General features: G+C 33.8%; 1 protein-coding gene across 4 annotated transcripts in view; it reads left to right on the top strand.

Annotated features, from left to right (window-relative positions):
- Positions 1 to 18,931, top strand: part of LOC108904309 (ATP-dependent helicase brm) — a 44,507-nt gene extending 25,576 nt beyond the window's left edge. The window contains exons 1-20 of one of the 4 annotated variants that reach the window (XM_018706813.1): positions 2,483 to 2,520; positions 2,882 to 2,946; positions 3,022 to 3,248; positions 3,349 to 3,499; positions 9,177 to 9,323; positions 10,222 to 10,418; positions 10,490 to 10,957; positions 11,011 to 11,185; positions 11,239 to 11,458; positions 11,515 to 11,866; positions 11,919 to 12,096; positions 12,156 to 12,398; positions 12,455 to 12,621; positions 12,674 to 12,862; positions 12,917 to 13,247; positions 16,585 to 16,815; positions 16,868 to 17,164; positions 17,225 to 17,439; positions 17,488 to 17,614; positions 17,673 to 17,984. In XM_018706813.1, coding sequence (XP_018562329.1) covers positions 2,938 to 2,946; positions 3,022 to 3,248; positions 3,349 to 3,499; positions 9,177 to 9,323; positions 10,222 to 10,418; positions 10,490 to 10,957; positions 11,011 to 11,185; positions 11,239 to 11,458; positions 11,515 to 11,866; positions 11,919 to 12,096; positions 12,156 to 12,398; positions 12,455 to 12,621; positions 12,674 to 12,862; positions 12,917 to 13,247; positions 16,585 to 16,815; positions 16,868 to 17,164; positions 17,225 to 17,439; positions 17,488 to 17,614; positions 17,673 to 17,984 — 4,236 coding nt within the window. In that variant the 5' untranslated portion in view covers positions 2,483 to 2,520; positions 2,882 to 2,937. Of the gene's footprint in view, positions 1 to 2,471; positions 2,545 to 2,881; positions 2,947 to 3,021; positions 3,249 to 3,348; positions 3,500 to 9,176; positions 9,324 to 10,221; positions 10,419 to 10,489; positions 10,958 to 11,010; positions 11,186 to 11,238; positions 11,459 to 11,514; positions 11,867 to 11,918; positions 12,097 to 12,155; positions 12,399 to 12,454; positions 12,622 to 12,673; positions 12,863 to 12,916; positions 13,248 to 16,584; positions 16,816 to 16,867; positions 17,165 to 17,224; positions 17,440 to 17,487; positions 17,615 to 17,672 lie in introns of those variants that run through there. The other 3 variants (XM_018706812.1, XM_018706810.2, XM_018706811.2) reach the window with 3 other exon arrangements.
- The last annotated feature ends 200 nt before the right edge of the window (positions 18,932 to 19,131 follow it).

The following is a 19,131-nucleotide window of genomic DNA, read 5'->3' as shown; positions in this document are numbered from 1 at the left end:
CACAACAACGTATCTTTTTATAATTTTAATTTAGGAACATAATGGAGAAACTCGCATCAAAATGTTGACGCCCTAAATACTTGCAATAATATTTTTTTTTTACATATTAATAGTATATTTATGCATTTATTAATGCTCACTAAATATTTCAACTAGATATTTCCAGATACAGCTTAACTTTATAAATATGTATTTTGGGATGTAAATCACTTGAGCATCACGACAAAGTTGTTAAATAATATATGTATTTGTAGATCTGTAGAGATAACCAATATATATTAGATATATTTTAAACTACTTGCTACAGTTATTGCCCATAAATAGTAATTATGTAACATAAGATCTTTTGTGAGTGTTAAACACTTATTGTTTCTTTAACCAATAGATTTACTGTACTAATTATAAGAGCGTGTGTGAAAATTCGCTGATGTTCTGAATACAATCAACAGGGTCGATTTTTTATAATCTATATATATAGCGGCCGGCAATTGGCGGACCGCTGTCAAGATCCGGACCGCGGAAGGTAAAAAACTGGACCGCCAAAAATTTTTTTAAAGTATAATCACTCAAATTATTTAAAAAATATATTTTTCTATAGATAACAATACGTTTGAGTGCTACCCTTATCATTTTTTAATGGTTAGTACGTCAGTAAAAAAACTGACTCAAGACCGCAAATGTAATTTCTCCCATTGATTTTGAATGCAAATTGCTCATCTATTGTCACCACGCTATAATCTATAATCTATAATCTAATCTATAATCGCCACGGTAGCGAAGTCGGTCGAGAGTGCGGTGGCAAGCATTTCTCGGCTAGGCTTCCTACTCTGGTCCGGGTTCGATCCCCGGTGTCGGCACTGGCAATGTCTATGGATAATGGGTGTTTGTCCGCGTTTTTTCAAGTGTAGCCCCCTTCCGCACAAGCCTTTGGCTTTGGATTTGGGGGTTGTCTCATTTCTGTGGTGTGTTTTGTGTTTTTTATTGTATTTCATATTATTTTGTGAGTGCAAATTAAAACAAAAAATTAGTAAAGAATAAGAGGTTTTTTTCTGGATCTCGTTAAAAATTTTCAAAACCACCTAAAATTACTTGCCGACCCTTGATCTATATCATACCTATATATTTTTATATCACCTTACTTATCCTTATCGTTCACGGTGATCAGGAAGAGAGAAAAAGTTCGATGAAAATGTCCGCCAAAACGGCTAACGCAGAAAGTTTCTGTATCATCTGGACATTCAAAATACGCAAAGCTCAAAATCCCATCAGATACTTCTTGCGAATTATGGGTATTTGTATATACAACGTGTCCTAAAAGTATGGAAGCAGCACAATAACTTTCGAAAAATGCATTTTGAGGAAAAATGATTCAGACAAAAGATTTAGGATTTGTCCCTGGCTATTCAATGGTGACCCTAGATTTGACCTTGACCTTGACCTTCAAGGTTATTTCTAGGTCAAGTGAATTTTTTTCAAATGGGATGCCCTACTTTTGACCCCGGAAATGAAAAGAGCGGAAAATTTTACGTTCAGATATGTCCTTGACCATTTTCCGAATTTGACCACTGATGGTCATTAAAGGTCAAATCAAGTTCACGCATGGTTTGTCGCGCTGTCTTGAAAACAACGGGTTGCAAAAAAAATTACCATAACTAACGTTGTAGGATTTTTCCCTGGCTATCTGACGGTGACCCTTGATTTGACCGTGACCTTAACCCTCAAAAACCGCACTATATCAATTTTGGCAAAAATCGGTTGATTTTTGAAATCGCGTCCGCCATCTCGGATCCGCAATCTTGGACTAAAATTCCTCAAAAACAGATTTCAGATTCGTAGTCAGCGACCCCAAAAACCCCCCGATACCAAATTTGGCATAAATCGGTTGTTTGGAATCGCGTCCGCCATCTTGGATCCGCCATCTTGGAAAATGGTCGAGGACATATCTGAACGTAAAATTTTCCGTTCTTTTCATTTCCGGGGTCAAAAGTAGGGCATCCCATTTGAAAAAAATAAGTTGACCTTGAAATAACCTTGAAGGTCAAGGACAAGCTCAAATATAGGGTCACCATTGAATAGCCAGAGGGAAATCCTAAACCTTTTGTCTGAATCATTTTCCCTCAAAATGCATTTTTGGAAAGTTATTGTGCTGTTCCCATACTTTTGGGACACGTTGTATATACAAATGCCCATAATCAAGAAGGATCTGATAGGATTTTGTGCTTTGCGAATTTTGAATGTCCAGATGATACAGAAACTTTCTGCGTTAGCCGTTTTGGCGGACATTTTCATCGAACTTTTTCTCCCTTCCTGATCACTGTGAGTTGTAGTCATATTTACATAATATTCTTGCCTTTAGAATATATGTAATTACAATGAATGCCATTACATGTTTTTGTTGTAATATCAAGGCTTCATAAGTTAGTAAATAGCTTGTTACTATTATAATAGATTACTTGCATAGTTAAAGTACATAATTATACAGGAATAATTTCTCAAATAATAGATTAATTTCTTTAAATGGTAAATATTTCTCATCTTTATACTGTAAGTTACTTATTTCACAATTATCAGTGGTAAAGGAACAAAGTTGACATATTTCATATTCACCTAACATGATCATTATGCCTACTATATACTTATGTGTGAAAATAATAAAAATAATTATATCTCCTCTTAACTTTATCTAACATTTATTATCTTTACGCCACTACGATACACCTTTTATCTTTATCTTAATTTCTGGTTTGTTTATTCGAAGCAAGAATTTTATTAAGTTGTGTAAAAATTTGTCAAAAATGTTTTCATGTACTAATTATAAAAATTTATGTTTTAGGCATTCGATTTCCAAATTTAAACATTCCTGTTTTGTCTAAATTTTCAGATCGAAAAGGTTAAATCCAGAACCGTGTCTCCAAAATTTTACATCAAAATCGAAAAATGTACTTTGTGAGTTACCTTCATTGCTTTATATTTGCAGTCTAATATCTATAAAAATTTTACAAATTTAAATGTGTGTTTTAGAACCAATCATCGTCTCCAGGACCCCAGGGGCCACCAACATCTGTCTCCGGTCCACCAGGTCAGCCGCCACAAGGCCAAGAAAACCTTAGTGCCCTCCAAAGAGCTATCGATTCTATGGAGGAGAAGGGAATGCAGGAAGATCCTCGTTATTCCCAGTTGCTGGCTCTTAGAGCGAGAAGCAATGGATCCAATTCTATTTTCAGTCAGTCTCAAATGGCACAACTAAGGTTATTATTCCTTTTGGGAAATTTTCCCATACTTTTCTTTCAAATTGCAATAGTAGGAAAGCAATTTATTTTTGTGGTGGAATAACAATATTTTTTTTAGGAATCAAATAATGGCTTACCGTTATTTGGCGAGGAATCAACCAGTACCGCCTCAGATATCAATGGCGCTGCAAGGCAAAAGACCCGATGGTTCTCCACAGTGTCCGACACCACCCCCCTCACCTTATCCTCAAGGGGCAACTGGACATCAGGTAAGATGGACATTCAGCATGAAATATTAACCAAACCACGCTAATAGATAAGTTTACAAGCATGGCCAATACTATGTAGATCACTTGGCCGATATACTCTAATTAGTCGCATTAGTAACATGTTTTAAGTACCAGTGCTGCATTTCAAAATGCTAAAATAGTTTTTTGGTAGATGTACATTAGTTTTCATTTTCTTGCAAAAGATTTACCATTTAGAAAAATTTGGAATCCTCTATATGATTACAAAATGTGTTCAAAGCGGTATCCGTGGGCCTCAATATACTCTTTGATTTTTCGGTTTTAAAAAAAAAAACAAAAAAAAAAATAGATAATATCCTTAGATGTGGCATAAGAAAACATGTCTTCATGTTTTACATGTTTTGTTGCACTCAATATATTATTGAAAATATGTTATAAATTATGAGTAGATAGTTGACAATTATTTAAGATTTGTACTATTTTTGTCAAAATGTGGTATTTTTTTATTTTATGTTTATTTAAACTTTATAAGTACATCAATTTGAGCTAATTTGTTCAGAAAATATTTTATAAATAAATTTAACTCTTTTTTCCGTAAATAAATCTGTGGCTTTTGGTTCTAAATGGGCCAATGTCAATTTTTGCTTAAATTGAGCTTTTGATATGATCGAATTACATTTTTCGAGGTGTATTTAGGATAAAAAGGCCAATGTCAGATTCCCCTTAATTATGTTTGTATAGAAAGTTGAGATGGCCAATGTACTTTGCTCAAATACGTATACACAAAACTTTAAAACGGCCAATATTACATGTGCTATATCCATAAAAAATAAAATGTGTTTCTAAAACGGCGAACGCCTTATCTGACTAGTGGCATTTCATTTTATAAACAAAAATTGTGGACCCTCGACCTAACAATTTATGAAAGTCGAGGAAACGATAACTCTGAAATTTGCTACCTATGGAACTGGGCTAACCTTATTCATATGATACCCCGAAAGCCTCCTATTTTGGTTCAAGAGATAAGTTTGAATTATTTTTGAACTTCAAGTTACTTTTTCAAAAACACTTTGAGCATAGTAAACTGAAACCAGTATTATTTTGAAACAAAATGACACATTCAGTATAGGAATAATAATAGAAATGAAATAGAATGAATCCTGATTCATGTTTTACAAAAATACCTTTAAAGGTGATGTAGCATTTTTTAGTCAGTAAATCAAGACTTATAGAAGTAAAGATGAAAAATCATCGAGAAATCATGAAAATTACTGGGCGTGATTTTATTGTTGGAAAGTCTTGGGAATGATAGTACAAGAGGCGTCTCATCTTGTGGGTCATGAAAAAAGTATAGCGTCATTGTTTTTTATCAACAAATAGGTCAAAAATTCGTAATTTTTCGTTCTATGCGTTATCGTAAAAAGAACTATTAATCTTAGCAAAAAATGTTCAATAGACGATAGATATATTGATCTAGAGAAAATCATCTTTAAAATGAGACTTTATAAGTTAAAATTGCTTTATAAATAAAAAATTTATTGCAAAATTAAACTGAAAAAGTGATTTTTCTTTAATTGTTAATAACTTTTTAAATAATTAATAAAATCTTACCAAACTTTCCCAAAATGTGAGTTTTTATATCCTTAAGAGATGTGCAAAAGATGGTCTCGATCGGTCAAATAGTTTTTGCAAAATTCCATTTATTTGTCCCATTTTTGCAAAATTTTCAAATGATTATTCCGGGGGCAGGGTTATGACTAAAACATTCTTTTTGAGCTCATTTTCTTCGAAGGGACATCAAGTATCCTCTAGCTAAAAGAAATTATTTTTTTTTTCAAATGTAGTACAAAAATTGCTAACTCCAGACCTATTGGTCATAGAAACTTTTTTTTTCAATATGTAGGTTTTTTTACGAGCTTTCGAATGGTGTATATAACTTCTTTCAAAAGTTAATAATCGCAGAGTTATTTTATTTGTTTATTAAGGAAAAAAGTGCCTTTTATTTGTTAACAATTATATACAACTAAACGAAAAATGACGAAATTTTGACCTATTTGTTGATAAAAAACAATGACGCTATACTTTTTTCATGACCCACAAGATGAGATGCCTCTTGTATTATCATTCACAAGACTTTGCAACAATAAAATCACGCCCAGTAATTAATAAATTTCAAAATGTTTCCTTTCCTGGTCTATTAACAAGGAATCCAAACCAGACATATCTAAACTTATGCTCTCATCGGATAAGCTTCTGGTGGATATCCCTCAAAACAATCTCCAACATCTAGAAGAACTTCAGGTTTATATTGACGAAGATAGTAGGCCTTACTGTAGACAATTTTTAAGTACTCTTACAGTCTCACCAACAACTATACTGACATAACAAGTGTTGACAAAAATGAGATATCACATAAAGATATGGATAAAAATTGATGTTTTGTGTTTAGTAATGCTAAGTATCATGTAAAAGTTTTTTATCGATAGTTGTTTTAGTATATTGTTGTTCGTCCCATTGCCTATTGAAAGAATATTTTTTCTTAATATAACTTTTTTCCTAATCACTCTTTAACGCTTAAATGCTTTGAATATATAAAGTTTATTTTTTAATGAATTTCTAAAATCAAATTGTTTCCTATATTTTTGTGTTTGAGTCAAAAACTTTAATTGCCATTTTCTTAAATGAAATATTTTAGAAACACATTTTATTTTTTATGGATATACCACATGTAACATGGGCCGTTTTAAAGTTTTGTGTACACGTATTCGAGCAAAGTACAACCTTCTATACAAACATAATTAAGGGGAATCTGACATTGGCCGTTTTATCAGAAATACACCTTGAAAAATGTAATTCAATCATATCAACACTCAATTTAAGCAAAAAATTACATTGGCCCTTTTAGAACCAAGCCACTGAACTATATCTATCAAAAAATTATTTATTAAACTTTATCTAGATGGCATATATGAATTCATAAATAATAATTACAACATTTTCTATAGTTTCTTGGCTCTATCCATCTCTTTTTAGTTGCATAAATTAATATTTTGTTCATCGTAGGTCCCAGTTTCAATTCTAAACATCTAAAAAAAAATGAATTATATTTCCTTTTTTATTCAGGTTCTTAAGTGTACAATATACAGCGTGAATTATAATCAACAATGCCTTGATCCTTAAACACTTTCAATGTTTCCTTGCTTTTAAACTGAAACACTTAGTTTTTAACTTAAAGATCTACAAATGGATCTGGAAGGCATTTCTATATACAGGGTGAGTCATTAATAATGGTACACAGCTGATTGTTAACGTCAAAATATAGCGATTGAGCCAAACATGCCTTAATCAATTGTTGCTCCTTTTCATTCTACAGGGTGTTGAAGTTGAAAAAATATTTTCGATTTTTTGCTATATTTTAAGTATGTATGGACCGATTGTTTTGAAAATTTGTAATTTTACATTTCTTGAAGTGGCAAATACGAATATACAAACAGTATTGGGGTCACGTCTAGGAGGCGCTAGTTATACTGTCTTATTAATGTAAAAAATATGTCTTATTTTTTGTATTTTATAATTTTGAATTTTTTGACTAGAAATTATTGAACTATGTTCAATTCTAAATAAAAATGGTATACTTGTTACAAATCGATAAACTCAAACCGTTTTCAGGATACCGACGTTTTAAATTTTTGAAATTTGGCGGGAATTAAATTACAAAATTATTTTTTCCAAAGTAGTAGGCATTGACATAACAAATTGACAGCACATTACATCCGAGAAGTAAGAGAATATCTTAATAAAAATTTCCTGCACCGTTGGATTGGACGCAGTAGCGAAGTACCTTGGCCTGATTTATATCCGCTGGATTTTTACTTTTGGGGCTATCTTAAATCTTTAGTTTACAAAGACATTATTAATAGTCGAGAACAACTGTAGACAAATATTCAAGAATCAGTTCATATTAACAAACAACATAGAACTTTATTTAATGTCAAGACAAAATTTAAATAAAAGGCTAAGAAAGTGCATTGAAGTCGCTGGTGGTTACTTTGAGAATCTTTGATGATTAATAATTTATTTTTTTTTAATAAAAATTTCAGTTGCTGTAATGTTTGTCTTAATTCTTAATTCAGGCTTGGCGTCTTAAGATTTCTAGTTAAAAAATTGAATATTATAAAATACATAATATTAAACATATTGATAGGGCAGTATAATTAGTGTTTTCATATTTGTATTTGCCACCTCAAAAAAAGTAAAACTAGAAATTTTCAAAACAATCGGTCCATACACACTTAAAATATAGCAAAAAATCGAAAATATTTTTTCAATTTTAACACTGTAGAACGAAAAGGAGCAACAATTGATTAAGACACGTTTGGTTCAATCGCTATATATGCTGTGTACCATTATTAATGACTCACCCTGTATAAAAAAAACTCATGTCATCGTACAACTCAAAAAACCTTTAGAGTCATGTTCTATTTTCTAAGGAGCCCCATTGTATATCGCCAATATAAATTCTGATCATCAAAATCATACGTGAAATTTTCTGTAATTTTCGACTTCTAAATACAATCAATTTTTATTGTTGATTGCTTATATAAAAAAAAGAGTTTTTTAGTTTTATTAGTGCTATGAAATTTTGAATTACCTTCGTAACTTGTTTACACAACATCGGCATCGTGTTCTCTTCTGACAGTGAAAAAATAATAATTTAAAATAACTTTTGTACTGTTTCCTGCACTTCCTGTCAATCATCGGTAAACCTTTTTAAAACTATGTATTATTATAGGCATGAGTGGTTTTTTCTTGATGACAGATTTAATTTTTCTTGTGTCATTTTTGAAAATGTTTCACATTCAGATTTTCTTTGACACCAAAAAGTGAAAACTTGTTTATATTGAGAAACATGCACAGTTACTTAAGTAATGCTACACTATAGTGGTTAAAAATTTAGAACACCTTATATTTTGCATGCTTACACTGCCTAGGTATGCTGTTATGCTATGCTATGCTTTTACATCTACATCGTAAATAAAATAGTTATTTTTCCGTAGTATATTAGTGATTAGGTAACAATAATACCATGAATATTTATTTCAATATGGCATTGAAATTATCAAATTATTGTCTATTTTAATATACTTAACTAGCTCTAGTAATAATTATATGTTAAATAAGTAGTTTGTGTTCGATACTTTTGCATGTACTACAACTTTTGCGTAAGATGTAGATTATAATTTTTTTCTACATTAGATTTATAATATTTGTTTAATTAATATAATTCAAATTTACAATACATGTTTTGGTACTACTTGTAAGAAGATAATCTCTTCCATTAATTAATAATAAAAGCAATAACATTTAACTGAATTACTCTCATTAGTAATTCAAATTTGTAAATAGCATATACCTAATTTTTTAAATTATTATACCATCAATATTTCAAATTAATTTATACATATTTACGTACTTCAAATTCAATTTTACTTTGAACTAGTTTTTAAGTATATATATTTGTATTTGTATTTGTAAATGATTTAAAATTCTATTGTGGGATATTTCGGAAATAGTCAGAAATATATTATATTATGTTTATAGATAATTAAAATTACAAATCTGATGTAGAACCACGATTAACAGAAATTTGCATGCAACCTTGATAAAGAAATGAATGTCATTCGCATATAACGTACAGGGTGGTCCACCACCTAATGAACCTCCTGAGACACCGACTTCTGACAGTGGGCCGCCGGTTCAGCTACAACCAATGCGACCCCCTGGACCCCCAAGCTCTCAGCCTGGGGTCCCACAGGGCCCACCCCCTGTGCACCTACCACCGCAGGTAAATAATTGATTGATATAGTTCATATGGAGATGAAAAAGCATAGTATTTTAGCGTTACGAATTACATCTCGTATTTTTCATTAATACTGCTGCAGGGTATCTTGTTTTTGATATAAAAATCACAAAGGTAGTTTTTTAAATCAAGTATTAGCCATATATTAAATATATATATAGACCGAATTTAGCATTAATAATTTTTTAAATATGCTTAATCTAGAATACCTTTTTCTCGTAAAACGAAAATATTTTATTTTGAATATGAAAAAACAGATTACTGGCAACCCAATTACATGTTTCTAGAAAAAAAATGTATATACACGCATATACTATACAAATATGCTTATATCTTTTAGCACATATTTAACTTGGCTACTATATTCAAAATAAAATTGCAGTAAGGAAGCAGCCTTTTTACACTCTAAAAAGCGATTTTTGAGATTTGAAACTAACTTGAGTTGTCAGTGATTGCAAAACAATGGAATTCGTCTAGCTGTTATAAGGCGTATGTGTCTAAATTAAATGAAAATAATCAATCAGTTTCAAATTTTAAAAAATCACAAATTAGATAATGGAACAAGTAGAAATATACTTTTTTGTGCAAAATTTTTCACTGTAAACCACTACATCTAACCTTAAAAAAGATATGCACATTCCAAAATGTCACTGGAAAAAGTCAGCTAGTGACCCCTAGGGTAGTCGAAAACTAATAAAAATGACAAATTTACCTCCCACAAATACTTGTAATTTTAATGCAACACATTTTTTACATATATATATTGGTCAAATTTTAATTTAAGAAAATCATATAGGGCTGCTGAAGTACCAGCCTAAAGAATAAAAATATTATTTAGAACTTAAAATATAAAACAGATAGTTATTACCTTTTATTATTAAAGTCGCCAGTACAGAATTACAAACAACATGGCGCACCTCCTCATCAAGGTAGTGTCGCGCCTAGACCCAGCGGGCAGATGCACCAGGGACATCAACCGCAGCCACACCACCACCAATCCACTAAACAAAATCGTATAACAACACTGCCCAAACCTTGTGGAATAGATCCTTTGGTTATACTGCAAGAAAGAGAAAACAGGTACAGTTTTAAGTTCTTTATGAGAATCCCACTCCTGATTTGTTTAATACTTATTCATCAAATTTTTAAAGAGTGGCAGCAAGAATCGCAGCTAGGATGGAACAACTGTCTAACCTCCCGACTAACATGTCCGACGAACTTAGAATCCAAGCACAGATAGAACTAAAAGCTTTACGTTGCCTGAATTTCCAAAGACAGCTGAGAAGTGAAATAATCGCATGCACCAGACGTGATACCACTCTTGAAACAGCTGTGAATGTGAAGCAATACAAACGCACCAAACGTCAAGGATTGCGTGAGGCTAGAGCAACCGAGAAGTTGGAAAAACAACAGAAATTAGAAGCTGAACGTAAACGCAGACAGAAACATCAAGAGTTTCTTACTTCAGTTTTACAACACGGGAAAGATTTTAAGGAGTTTCTTCGTAATAATCAAGCTAAACTGTTAAGACTGAACAAGGCTGTAATGAATTATCACGCTAACGCAGAGAGAGAGCAGAAGAAAGAGCAAGAGAGGATAGAAAAAGAGAGAATGAGAAGGTACTTTTTTAATGTTGAGTATTCTAACATGTATATTTTATTTTTTAAATTAGATTAATGGCTGAAGATGAAGAAGGTTATCGCAAACTTATCGATCAGAAGAAAGATAAACGTCTTGCTTTCTTGTTGTCTCAAACTGATGAATATATTAGCAATTTGACGGAGATGGTAAAACAACATAAACTGGAACAGAAGAGGAAGCAACAAGAAGAAGAGAAGCGCAAAAAGGTTAGTTAATTATTTCATAGCTACATGTGCTTACCATAAATATAATTTTGCAGAAAAAGAGAAAACGTTTAGGTCTGGAAGGCTTATTGAACCCTGATGACGATGGTTCACAAGGATCTGACCGGCCCATAACTGTTGTAGAAACAGCTACAGGCAACAAACTTTCTGGTGAAGAAGCTCCCATGCTAAGTCAACTACAAGAATGGCTGTCTCAGAATCCTGGTTGGGAAATATCTGATACAGATGATGAGGATTCTGATGATGATGATGATAGTAAGACACCCCAATTTTCATATATCTGTTTATATTTATAAACATTTTGTTTTTAGATCAGAAAGAACCAAAAACTGAAGAGGACAAAGCTAAGGAGGTCATCAAAAAAGCTAGGGTTGAAGACGATGAATACCACAAAAATTCAATTGAAGAACAAACTTATTACAGCATCGCTCACACTGTTCACGAGCTAGTTACTGAACAGTCTTCTATCATGATAAATGGACAACTCAAAGAGTATCAGATCAAGGGTTTGGAATGGTTGGTGTCACTGTACAACAATAATTTGAACGGAATACTTGCCGATGAAATGGGTCTCGGAAAAACCATACAAACCATAGCGCTTATTACCTACTTGATGGAGAAAAAGAAAGTCAACGGGCCCTTCTTAATTATTGTACCTTTATCGTAAGACAATTTAATGTTTGTCTTGTCTTGGTTATAATCGTTTATCTTCCAGGACCCTGTCAAACTGGATCTTAGAATTTGAGAAGTGGTCACCGTCAGTTGTCGTTGTTTCTTACAAAGGTTCTCCTGCTGGCAGGAGACAAATCCAGAGTCAGATGAGATCAACAAAGTTCAATGTTCTCTTAACCACTTACGAGTATGTTATTAAAGACAAAGGGGTACTTGCAAAGGTAAGAACCTCATCTTTATCTTGTTCAGTTCCACCTTGTAACTTTTCTAAAACCACCAGCTGCAATGGAAGTACATGATAATTGACGAAGGACATCGGATGAAAAATCATCACTGCAAGCTGACCCAAGTTTTAAATACCCACTATCTTGCTCCGCATCGTTTATTGCTCACCGGCACTCCATTACAGAATAAACTACCAGAATTATGGGCACTGCTGAATTTTCTGCTACCATCTATTTTTAAAAGCTGCTCCACTTTCGAGCAGTGGTTTAACGCACCCTTTGCCACTACAGGAGAGAAAGTAAAAATGGATGCACCTTTTATTTACATTATAATTATAACTTTGTCTTATTTTAGGTTGAACTTAATGAAGAAGAGACGATCCTAATAATTCGTCGTTTACACAAAGTGTTGCGACCTTTCTTGCTTAGGCGTTTAAAGAAAGAAGTTGAATCACAGCTTCCTGATAAAGTCGAATACATTATTAAGTGTGACATGTCCGGTCTACAAAAAGTTTTATACAAGTATGTAGACTTTTTGAATTATGCCCGTTTTTATTACTAATAATATTTTCAGACATATGCAGAGCAAAGGCGTTTTACTTACAGACGGGTCAGAAAAGGGTAATAAAGGCAAAGGTGGAGCAAAAGCTCTGATGAATACAATTGTGCAGCTTCGCAAACTGTGTAACCACCCTTTCATGTTTCCGAATATCGAAGAAAAATATTGCGATCACGTTGGAATTGCAGGAGGTGTTATATCCGGGTAAAACAAACTTAATGTCTCTGTGTATAACTGTAATTAAATTTTTGCTTTCAGACCTGACATATACCGTGCGTCGGGTAAATTCGAACTTCTCGACAGGATCTTACCGAAACTCAAGGCAACAAATCACCGCGTCCTCCTGTTTTGCCAGATGACTCAGCTCATGACTATTATGGAAGATTATTTGAGTTGGCGCGGCTTTGGCTACCTCAGGCTTGATGGTACAACAAAGGCGGAGGATCGCGGTGATTTACTAAAAAAATTTAATGATAAACGCAGCGAATACTTTTTGTTTTTACTCTCGACCAGAGCTGGTGGTCTGGGTTTGAATTTGCAGAGTGCAGATACTGTTGTTATATTTGACTCCGATTGGAATCCTCACCAAGTAAGTAATCTGTCAAAAAATGTTCACAATCTGAAAATTGTTATACCAGGTCTTTCCCAAAAGTATGCGATCTTTCTTCATATATTCACATCTGACAGTTTTAACGCCCTCTGCCAGGTATGAGTGTTAACTGTAAAGCTTCATGAACTTCCTAGATGCTGCAGTTTTCATCGGGACGCTTTAGTTCAGGTACAGTGTGCGTTTGTTTACAAAGAGTATTTTACGTTCGTCGCATTTTGCTATTGTAAAAATGACGGAAAGATCGGAGCAACTTTGCATTAAATTTTGCTTTAAACTCGAAATGAGTTCTGCGGAGACCATCGAAATAATAAAGACGGCATTTGAGGACGAGTGTATGAGCAAAACACAAATAAGAGAGTGGTATAAGCTGTTCAAATATGGCCGCACATCTGTTGATAGTAACTCATGCTCTGGGCGGCCTACGACGACAGAAACACTGGATAATATCGAACAAGTGCGACTTGCGGTCAATGAAGATCGTCATTTGGTTGTGAGAGAACTAGAATACTTGAAATACGGAAAACTAGTGTTTGATATTCATTCCAAAATTGCTAACGATGAAGCAGAAAAATCTTCGCCTTGAAATCGTTCAGGACAATTTGGAAATGGTCAGTAATGATGAAAATCTAATTAAAAAGTTATAACTGATGATGAATCATGGGTTTATGGTTATGAGCCTGAAACAAAACGGACAAAGCCACAACCGAAAAGAGCGTGTCAAAGTCGGAACAATGTCAGGTCATTGCTGATTATTTTTTTTATGATGAGGGTGTTGTGCACCATAAATATGCTCCTAGACGTCAGACGATCAACAAAGAATATTATCTTGAAGTTATGAAAAAATTGTGTGACGCAAAAACGGCATCAACTTGGTTGGACTGGCTTCTTCATGATAACGCGTCAGCGCATCCATTAAACATCGTGCAGAAATATTTAACAATGCACAAATTCGTACAGCTCTCTCAGCCTTCGTACAGTCCTGACGTAGTTCCCTGCGACTTTTGGCTGTTCCGAAGATTAAAAATACCACTGAAAGGACACCGATTTGACGCCAAAAAAAAACAGTCGAAACTAATATGACGAACGCTCTAAAGGCGATACCAAAAAATTAGTTCCATGACTTCCAAAAGTGGAAAGGCCGTTAGGAGAGTATTCTTCAATCAAATGGGGACTGCTTTGAATTATGCCACCAGCCCAATGATGTAGAATAGCATCAGCGCACTATGGTACGAAATGCCTAAAAGCTGGCCAAAAATAAAAATTTATTCCAAATTGTACAAAAGTGGGTATACTGGGGTTTTTGGCCCAACTGATTATGAATTTGATATCAAAATTGAAAAATTCGAAATGGCGGATCCAGTATGGCAGATTAAATTTTAAAAAAGTCGAATAAACTGACAAAAATAGGTGTTTCGGGATTTTTGACAACACTGATTACGAATTTCATATTGAAATTGAGAAATTTAAAATGGTGGATCCAATATGGCGGACGAAATTTGACAAAAGTGGAATAAACTAACGTACGTGGATATTGGGGTTTTTGACCGTACTAATTATACGAAAATTCAATTTATCGTAAAACAGACAAATTACAATTCTTAAAAATTCGTCATTTGATCATGTTAATTTGTTGAATATTGTTGAAAGTCACGGGCTCAGAGTTAAAGCTTTCTTTCTTTAATATTATTTGTTACTCAAATTTTAATACGCATAAATGAATACTTGAGTGTTTTGAGTTTTAGAACTTAGCAGATCTTATCAGGTCAAACAGACCTCGGATTCGGATTAAGCGACCCTAAAAACGTATAGATACATTGGTTTACTTTGTTGGCAATTGATTCTCTACATTTGACCTTGAATTGACCTCAATGCAGACTTGATCGGATCAAACGGACACCGGATTCAGATTTACCGTCCGGAAAAATGCATAGATATGGAGGTTCTCTGTTGGCAAATGATTCTCTACATTTGACCTTCAACTGACCTTAACGCAGACCTGATCGGATCAAACAGACACCGGTTTCGGATTCAGCAACCCCAAAAACATTTAGATACCAGGGTCTTGTCTCAAATATTCCACTTTTTTTTCTGAGGATGTGAATTGACAAAATCGCATCGACTATCCTTTTCTATGTCATACTGAGTATTCTATCTCTTTATTTACTTATTGCCCTTTACTATTCTACTTATGTGTATTTTTCCAAACATTATTTTTACTTATTTTATAATAAATGCAATATTCTTTTCACTCTTTGTACGACATTAACGAAATAATTGAATTACGATTTATTGCAACTTTTGCTTTATTCATATCATAAAATTGAAAGCGTGGATGTTTTTTTCATCATATTATAGTAAATTGATCATAGATTACGGGTCAATAAGTAATTTAGCCTTATGGTGCCTTATATATAACTTTTAAGTTTACTTTTGAATGATTTTCGTAATAAATTTAAGCATTATTTGTCATAAACAATAATGAAAATAAGTGGACAATGAACAATTTATTATGAATAATTTATAATGTTGAAATACTTTACATACCTGGAACAACATCCATTTTATTACGACTTTATCAGAACAATAAATAAATTTTTACAGCATTTTGAACATATACTGTACTTTTGTGTTCGCTAAGATGGCCACGAGACACACACAATAAGGTTACTTCGACTTCAAATCCTAGCTCCAGTATAAACGGCAAACTGGTTCCACCGGTCAATTTGAATAGCCCAACTATCCTTATTGCCAACCTGATCCTTAAAAAATTCCAAATAGAAACTTTTTTTCATTTTTGGCCAGCTTTTAGGCATTTCGTACCATAGTGCAGCAGAGAAATATGAAGGAAGGTCGGATACTTTGGGAAAGACCTCGTATTATTGTAGTTGGCTTCAAACAATCTGTATATTTTCTATAGTATATGACTAACCTGATTTTTTTTTCTTAATCGAATAGCCGGATTATAATTTGTTTTTAAGCTGCACTTAAAGTTTTGTCTACTACTGATATGGCCAAATGAAATCATAGGTATTGAGTAGCAGTGACCATTCATAGATGTAGCATTCTATATTCTATATTTCGTGTATATTCGCTTCGTATCTGCCACACTTACGGCATACTGTGAGGACTAACAACTCCGAAACCAGTATGTGTCTGGAGGTTCGACTGATGGATGATCATAAGCTGTTTACTAGAGACTACAGGTGTAATTGAATACTGGTCGGAGCATATAGTCCGCAAAATAGTTATTTCCGGAAATTCTGTCAGTTAAAAATATAGACTTGTTTTGATTGCTCACGAAATTGAAAAATTTTAGGATTTGCAAGCCCAAGACAGAGCACATCGAATCGGTCAGCAAAATGAGGTGCGAGTGCTTCGTTTGATGACAGTGAACTCTGTAGAGGAACGAATCCTGGCAGCTGCCAGGTATAAGCTCAACATGGACGAAAAAGTGATTCAAGCTGGTATGTTTGACCAAAAATCCACTGGTACCGAGAGGCAGCAGTTCTTGCAACACATTTTGCATCAAGATGGAGATGATGAAGAAGTAAAATTAGAAATATTTATTGGAACCAGATTTTTTATTTGCTTTTTTTTAGGAGGAAAACGAGGTACCTGACGATGAGACTGTAAATCAAATGGTAGCTAGAACCGAAGCAGAATTCGAACTCTTCCAAAAAATGGACTTGGAGAGAAGACGGGAGGAAGCTAAATTAGGTCCTGCCAGGAAACCGAGACTTCTAGAGATAAATGAACTTCCTGACTGGTTAGTGAAAGAAGACGATGAGGTTGATCCGTGGAACTACGATGACAACGACAGTATATTAGGCAGGGGCACTAGGCAGAGAAAAGAAGTCGATTACACTGATAGCTTGACTGAGAAAGAATGGTTAAAGGTATGTAATTCTATAATGATTCGTGTCCATTTTAAAACACTTTATATTCTTCCCTTCCAGGCAATTGATGAAACTGGAGACTACGAAGAAGAAGATGAAGAAGAGGAGAAAGCAAAGAAGAAAAAAGGTCGTAAACGAAGAAAACGCGGTGACGACTCAGATAGTGAAGTAGGCACCAGTAACAAAAGAAGAATGAGGGGACAGTCGGCCAATGACTCTAAACTGAAGAAACAAATGAGAAAGCTTATGGCTATAGTCACCAAATATACTGACAGGTAATCTTTCGATTTCTGTAAACAAAATATTTCACTAATAAATTGTAGCGATGGGAGGCTTCTCAGTGAACCTTTCATGAAACTGCCTCCAAGAAAGGACTATCCAGACTATTACGAGATCATAAAGAAGCCCATAGACATTAACAAAATTCTTAATAGAATCGAAGACGGAAAGGTGAGTGCGTACACGAATTTTCTAACACATTTTTATAATTCCTTTTGGCCTCTTTTAGTACACCGATTTTGTGGATCTAGAGAGGGACTTTATGCTTCTCTGTCAAAATGCTCAAATTTACAATGAAGAGGCCTCATTAATCCACGAGGACAGTATAGTTCTCCAGTCCGTTTTCTCGAATGCCAAGCAACGCATAGAAACTGATGGGGGCGAATCGGAGGGGGAGGACGAAAAGGATGAAGGAAATAAGTCTGATACAGATTCTACAGTCAAAATGAGAATCAAGCTCAAAAATAAAAAGCAACCTAGTAGACGTAAGCGTAGCCAGAAGAAGTATATTTCTGACGACGATGACGAGGATGACGATTAAAGTAATAAGTAGTTTTAAATGTTAAAATGTTAGAATTTTTCAATTTTTAATCCGTGGATCATATATTTTTTGAGGTATTTTAATTCGGTATATATTTGAAATGACTCACTGTTTTATTAATTTTTTTTTAATAATTATATAAATGCAGTCATCTCACTTCTCTGTAAAGGTATTATAATTGCCAAAATCAAATATAAAGTGTTTTGAAAGATGTGGCATATATGCAAGGGCTTGTAAAAAATAATCGGATAATATCCAACATTCAGCAAAACAATTTCTTAACGTAACATTAATTTAGGATGATTTTTCACCTCCACCTTTTAAAAAACCGAAATGCACATTTAAAATTGTTATTTGCTATAAGCGCAATATGTTACATCATACTGATGAGAACCAATTAGTTCGAAACAAATGTATCTAACCATAATTTTTGGCAAGTAACTGTGCAATGCATTTTACATAAAAGCAGGTAAATTCTTATATATTAAAATTTGATAGCTCCGTCCGCGTCGCACACTCGGCCCTAAAAAGTGCCGATTTGCTGCCACAAAGGTTTTTACTGTGGGCCGCGCAGCGTCCTTCCTGCGTCCTAACGTCATATTTAGAAGGTGATTCCTCGGCACCTTCCCGGTGAAATTTACGTTTTCCCGGGGCTCCTCGATGGGCGCAGCCTATTTTTCGTGCGGAATGCAGGCAGAATGAGTCCCACACGCCTTACCGATGAAATCTGACGATTGCCTCGAATTGCGCGGGGGTGCGGCTTTTTTATATTTTATTTCACGTATTTTCTACGTTATTTATTTGAAATAGTGCCGACTGGGTGCCTATTTCACGCTTTTTCTTTAGAACTTTCCGCGAAATCAAATGCAAGATTCGAAATGCACCTGTAAATACGTTAAAATGCACAGAATTATTATAAATTATGTATCTTCCAAGTACCTAATCGATTTCTACGAGCTGTCATACGGTTCCTTAGATGTTGGTTTCCTATTTATACAAGTTGCTGTGGAAAGTGTTCGTCAATTGTTGCACATTCAAAGTGGAAAGACCAAAAAAATCTGCATTCTCATAAGACTTCGTACTAAATCGTGAAAGATTATTTTATTAATATTTCGTCTCTTGTTTATCCAAACCATTCATAATTTTT

The sequence above is a fragment of the Anoplophora glabripennis genome, unplaced genomic scaffold (assembly GCF_000390285.2).
Source record: "Anoplophora glabripennis isolate ALB-LARVAE unplaced genomic scaffold, Agla_2.0 scaffold101, whole genome shotgun sequence".
Lineage (NCBI taxonomy): Eukaryota > Metazoa > Arthropoda > Insecta > Coleoptera > Cerambycidae > Anoplophora > Anoplophora glabripennis.
The sequence above is the reverse complement of the archived record's forward strand: the minus strand, read 5'-3'. Positions and strand labels throughout refer to the sequence as shown.